Source organism: Pundamilia nyererei, unplaced genomic scaffold (assembly GCF_000239375.1).
Source record: "Pundamilia nyererei isolate P.nyererei 1_Seehausen unplaced genomic scaffold, PunNye1.0 scaffold00001, whole genome shotgun sequence".
In the NCBI taxonomy this organism is placed as follows: domain Eukaryota; kingdom Metazoa; phylum Chordata; class Actinopteri; order Cichliformes; family Cichlidae; genus Pundamilia; species Pundamilia nyererei.
In genome coordinates, this window is record NW_005187402.1 from 3,102,718 (window position 1) to 3,109,192 (window position 6,475).

At 37.9% G+C, this 6,475-nt stretch overlaps 1 protein-coding gene across 2 annotated transcripts in view; it reads left to right on the forward strand.

Annotated features, from left to right (window-relative positions):
* LOC102203850 (beta-1,3-galactosyltransferase 2-like) overlaps positions 1–5,690 on the forward strand; it is a 10,784-nt gene extending 5,094 nt beyond the window's left edge. For both annotated transcript variants that reach the window (XM_005719423.1, XM_005719424.2), the window contains exons 2-4: positions 2,183–2,360; positions 3,329–3,565; positions 3,915–5,690. In XM_005719423.1, coding sequence (XP_005719480.1) covers positions 2,183–2,360; positions 3,329–3,565; positions 3,915–4,514 — 1,015 coding nt within the window. In that variant the 3' untranslated portion in view covers positions 4,515–5,690. The remainder of the gene's footprint in view (positions 1–2,182; positions 2,361–3,328; positions 3,566–3,914) is intronic.
* Positions 5,691–6,475: the final 785 nt, after the last annotated feature.

Below are 6,475 nucleotides of genomic sequence, written 5' to 3' on the forward strand. Positions count from 1 at the left end.
TTGTTTCTATCCACTTCTATTCAGAGCTAAATGTGAGGAGTAGTCAGGGTGTCACATTAGTCTTTTTACATTGCTTTCATTCTGCTGATTAACTACTGAATAAATGCCTTTAGGGACATTAGCAGGTGACACATACCTATATATTTTGTGCACTTACAGTAACTTCCTCAATTTTTGGTTGTTGTAACTCTGCTATTGCAAGCTTGTTGATGTTCCCCATTTAGTACACTAAACCTGGTAGTTATCAAGATTTTATAGCCTAAGACTCATAAGACTGTTTGAGCTGCTGTTGATGACTTCTTGCAAACTCCCAAATAATATAAGTTATTCTTGAGACACACTGGGGCTTCATATAACATTAAAGAATTATATTCAGAAATGTATAGATAACTTTCAAATGAAAATGTGTTGATGCGTCATCTGGTTCTACATTACAAACAGGAAACTTTAAAATAGTTGTGGTCACAAAACGCAAGTCTACAAGGAAGTTGCAAGTGTTGTGGTTATCTGACTGCCATACACAGAAAAGACTAACAAATGACAAGGACTTCACTCAGTGCTTAAAGGATAACTTTTAGTTATATCATGCAATTAAAGGAAGCATCCTAAAATTGATGTCCCAATAAATAAGACAGTTTTTTTGTTTTTTTAAATGTAATTACAATATTTTTTAATTTGCACAAAAGAAATTCATCTGAATCTAGACACAATTTGATTGTGCTTGAAGCTACAGTGTGTAAAATCTCACTGTCAGATGCCAGTGGATTACAGATTGCAGTCAGATCTGTTTTCTTAGCCTTCCCAACTGCATTGCATAATCTTAGCTTTGGTGACCACTGTAAGAGAAACACAATTTAGTCAGCCAACAGATATCAAACAAATAAAATGTGATGTTTGCAAGACACACTGTCTTTATACACGTTGACTGTTATGGGGTGCCATCTAAATTTAAACATATTTGAATGATTTCAACATTTGGAAATAAATCAGGAGTAAAAGCAGGATATGTGTCAGTTAAATAATATTTTGATATTTTTACCTCAAAATCGCCCTATGACCTGTTGTGAGTGTAGGCTGTCAATCACCTGTTTACCTCAGCTGTCAATATGCAGGGTGTCCAAGTCTATCTACTCTAGAGGAGGATGTAAAACAACATCAAAGTCAATGAGTCTGTTAAACTGACTTGGACACTTTGTGAATAAACTCTCATGAAATGAGAATACAATTAAAATGTTTGTCGAAGGGGAAGTCTCATTTTTAGGACATACTGAAATTAGCTGCATTAATGTTAGCTTACGACCAGATATTATTTAGGTGGCTTGTTGTCACCAGTCTGGAGATGGGTTGGTCACATGTCTAATCTGCTGACAAAAAGTAATTGTGAGAATGAAAATGGAGTTATGATTCTGGGGTTGCCGTTTTATAGGCTATAACATCAGAGAAAGTTTTGGTTCCTGCCTTAAGAAGTTGGGTTTCTTTTCTGTTCTGCCTTTAGCAATGTAGAAACCTCTGTTTTGTCAGTATTTATTGTTGTGTCTGGTTTTGGTTCTTCCTTTACAGGTCCTAATTAAGTGAAATGACTATGCATTATGTACATTTGGTATACCGATTTTCACAAACTGCATAAATACCCAAGTCAAATCTGCATGAGAAAGGATTAACTTTTCTTTTTTTGTTGTTTTTTTGTTTGTTTCTTTATTTTTTTTTTAAAATCCCTAACAATATATATATATCAATTATTGTAATTTGTAGAATTTGATAGAGTTTAGCAGAAATTCTTAGTTAACTTGTGTTAAGTCCACAATAAAGCGCACACAGCAGTGCCACAGAGTGGAAAAACATTGTGACTCTTAGAGTGGTGGCATGTGTCTGATGTGAAAGCAAAAGTCAAAGTGCTTTCTCATTTCAGCCCAGCAACAGTGAGCTTCACCGCAGCCCTTCACTTCTTCCACATTGTGTCAGCCTTATTCCAAAATGGATGGAAATCATGTTTCACCTCAAAATTGTACACACAATACCCCAAGTACATGCAAATTTATTAAAAAATCAAAAACATAAATGAATGTAATTCATTTTGGAATCAGCTGTAACATGACAAAATGCAGAACAAATGAACTGCCCTGGATACTCTTAAGTGCTTCTGCAGTGCTGATAAATACTAATCACTTTAACTTCTTTGCAGTGAAAGGACTCCGTGGATAAAATTTAGAAGATGCTTGTGGTATGTGGCGGCTTTGATCATGGTCGGGACTTTAGTGATCTACAGCTCCGTTTTCCAAGAATCATGGTCTTTAAACCCAAGGACATCCACCCCAAACTCAAGTACCTCTCACGACAGTGTACCTCCTCTAGTTGACGAGGTAAGTATATTCACTGGCCTCCACATAATCTGTGCAAAGGCAACACTAACAATATTATCTCTACAAATTAGTCACAAAAGTGATCAGTTCGATGTTTTTCTGAACTGAAACTAGTTAACTAGTTAAGTTAAAGTCATCATGATGTAGTCGTGTTACCGTGATGTTCTTCATCTCATTTTATCCATTTATATTTAAAATATTTGAAGAAATACATGTTCATAATTATTATGACTGTGACGTATCAACGATTTCTTTTAGCTAATTAAACACATAGTATATGTTTTATTAGTGGCAGCTCAGGGTTCTCTAATTTTCTGAAATGGGGTGGTCAAACAAAATTTATAGCATGGAAGATGGAAGAGCACCTGTCTGCTAGGAAAGGATCCTGCACTAGAGTTTGAGAAGTACAAGCTCTATGCTGAGGTCGGCCTCGCCTCAGTCACAACTTCTTAGTTTCCTCGTCACTTCAGAAGAACTGAGGTGACAAAATTGAAGCTGAACAAGAGAACAGAGAAGAAATATGGGAAGTTTGTAATGAAGGGTTGTCATTTTATTCAGCTGTAACATCAGAGACTTGGTTTCTGTATTTTCAACATAGAGTGGGTTTTGTCAGTATTGGTTTGTGGCCCTGGTTTGGTTTGATTTCCTGCTTTACATGACCTATTTTAACAACTCCTCCCATCTAATAAAGAAAACTTAAATAACGCTGACTGTGTTATGTACATTTGCTATACTAGTTTTCACAGACGGCACAAACAGCCAAGTCAGATCTGGACAAGAGAAGATTAACTTTTCTTTTTTTCTTTCTTTTTTAAAAACATACATATTTTATCTCTCATTCTGAAGCTCATTTTAGAAAAGATGCAAAATTCAAATTGAAAATATGAATCTAGTATTATCAAGTACAATGCACAAAAATCACCAGCCTTCTCTGCTTGCACAGATCTCAGTCTCATTATTCCTTGCAGTACACTGTGGCGTACCCACACGAGTACCATTTCATATTGGATGAACTGAACAGATGTCGGGAGGAAAGCCCATTCCTGGTTCTAATGATCCCGGTTGCACCCCACAACAGAGAGGCTCGTCACATGATCCGCAGCACGTGGGGGAATGTAACAATGGTGCAGGGCAAAGTGGTCAGCCACTACTTCATACTGGGACAGTCCAGAGAGGAAAATGGAGCAGAGACCATTGAAGAACAAGTGAGTGGCTTCAGTCCATTGTAGTAAACTTTCCACACATTTCCCTTCTTGTTATTATCAGGAATACATAGTACAGGGTGAATGAGCTACACCAGATGATTTAGAAAAGTCACAAGAGAGTCAGAGCAGAGGAAGGAAAGAAGGATCAGATTCCAAGCAGCCAAAGAAAATCCAGTACAAACACAACTTCCTTTACTTATAAGATTTCGATGTGGCTTGATCTGATTTAGTCTTTTCAGACCACTCTACCAAACATGTATCATGTTTGCTGTATCAGTGAGTGAGTTAACTGAAGAATCATTACTAATTATTAATTTATTAAATGATGCTTTCAATTTCACTTTCTCAGCTGTTACGTGAAAGCCGGGACCATCGTGACATTCTCCAGAGTGACTTCTTGGACAGCTACCATAACCTCACCATCAAAACAATGCTTATGTTTGAATGGCTCAGCACCCATTGCCCCCAGACCTCCTATGCCATGAAGGTTGATAGCGACACGTTCCTCAATGTGCACAACCTTGTCGGGATGCTTTTAAAGGCCCCTCAACATCTCTACATGACAGGAATCGTGGTAAGGTTTGCTCCTGTTCTTCGAGACCAAAACTCTAAATGGTTTTTGCCGTTTTCCACCTTCCCCGAGTCAGTCTATCCAACTTATGCCATTGGACTGGGCTATGTGTTCTCTCTGGATTTAACCAGGAAGATACTGGAGGCTGCTCAGCATGTCAGAGCTCTTTACATTGAAGATGTGTATGTGGGACTGTGCATGAAACATCTGGGTATTCCACTGACAGATCCTCCTCGTAATGATATGTTTATGATTTGGAAGCCATCAGACACGGGAAACTGTTACTGGACTTCTGTCATAACAACATTGCTGCACAGCTCTAACCAGCTTTTGGACGTATGGAAATCTTATCAAATTCAAGCACAAAGTGGATGTTAAACACCTGCTTCTTACTACAGTGCAATGAAGAGTTTTTCTATTTTAATCATTTTAATGATTCAATATGATCTTTATGTCCGCTGTTAGCTTACTGGTCCACAATGAAGAATGTAAATTTTACAAATGCGCAGGGAGGGATTAAGATGTTTACACTGTCCCCATTCAATTACTCTGCACATTTTGATACATGCTGAGGTTTTATTCACCTCATAATTCTTTTTCCAAAAACGTTTACTGTAGTAGGATATACATTATTAGAACAATGCTGTTTGTGTTTCAGTGGATTAAACACCCTGAGACAATTTGTCATATGCAACTCACACAGTGTTAATAATGATAATGTTGCTGTGAGGCAGCAGCGCTAAACACCATATTAAATTTTTCCAATTTGGCCTGTGCACACAACCACGGCAGACTCTAAATCTGAGAAACCTGATATGATTGAAGTACCCACTTCAACTTAAGTTAAAGCTGAAAGTTTGTGCTTCAATCACACCTCGACTGATTTATTTAAAATGCACTGTGGTGCTGTACAGACGCAGAATTACAAACTGTATCTGTGTTTCTGGAATGGGCACTTTATGGGTCAAAATTACAGTCAGTCCGATTGGTACTAAACCTGGTATAGGCAGGACCGTCCTGGTACCGAAGCCACTCCCGTAATATTTGATTGATTTTTACTCAGGTCACACACGCTAACCTCACATTATAAAAAAGGCAAATTTTTTACATTGACGTGTCATTTGTTCCATGACTACATAGTACTCAGTTGTCGCCAACTAAGGATAGAAACCTATTTAGGCGCACATCTGTAAATACAGTCTTATTTATATGAAGCGGCAGTGACGATGATGCTGTCACAGTTTGTTGCATTTGTATTTGTTTTATTGTCGTGTTCAGGTCAAATCTGATTGATTTACAAACTAAAGACTGATAAATATTGTGTTTTACATCTGGTTGCCTCAAGGCCTTACAACATCCTCCACACTATGCACTTGAACATATAAAAGCGATGAGCACCGCTTTCGTTGAATTTTGAGTGTTTTAATCAGCTTTGTTACATCTGTGGCGTTCCCGGTCAAAAGTGACTGCCATAGAAAATGAATGGGAATCCACCCCTCACCCCTCTTGCCCTCTAACCCCCTGAAAAACCCACTGAATGACCACCAGTGTTGGGCAAGTTACTTTGAAAAAGTAATTAATTATAGTTACTAGTTACTTCTTCAAAAAAGTAACTGAGTTAGTAACTGAGTTACAGTATTCTAAAAGTCATTAATTACTTGAAAAGTAACTATTGCGTTACTTTAAAAATAACGTTTAACCCTCTGGGGTCCAGGGTATAATCGGCCATTTTTAACTACTTTTGATTTTCCCTCCACATTTCACCTTTAAAAACGATTTACTTTGCCTTGTTTGGTATCAGTCTTTTCAGCACATCCTCACGTGTCTGAATTTACAGTTATGTTTTCATTTTGACATACTGTATTAACACAATTGATCTAAAATCAGACAAAAAACAATATTTATAAACTGGTATATATCGCTTTGTGTCTTTGTCTTTAAGCTGTCATGTGATTGGCTTACCACGACTACTTTATTCTTCCTCAGTCAAACAGCAGCACTCATGCGATTGTTTTGCCCCCTTAGCTCCAGGTGTTGTGCTATAGTGATGTGTCGGTCGCAAACGAAACGGCTCTTAGAGCCGTGAATGATGTGAGCCAGCTCCTTATCGCAAGCTGTGGGGGTTTTTTTGTCTTTCGCTCACCCTCTCTCTCTGTTGCACGTTTTTTCTGCTTCACTCCCCAGATAGCAAGGAAACATTGAAACAATGTTGAGTCAATATCAGGCTGTGTCATTGAATCAACGTTGAAGTGTGACGTTGACCTAACGTCACTCTTGCACCCTTTTTTAACGTTGAAACAACGTCAGGTTTTGATGTTGAATCAATGTTGAAACCTGAC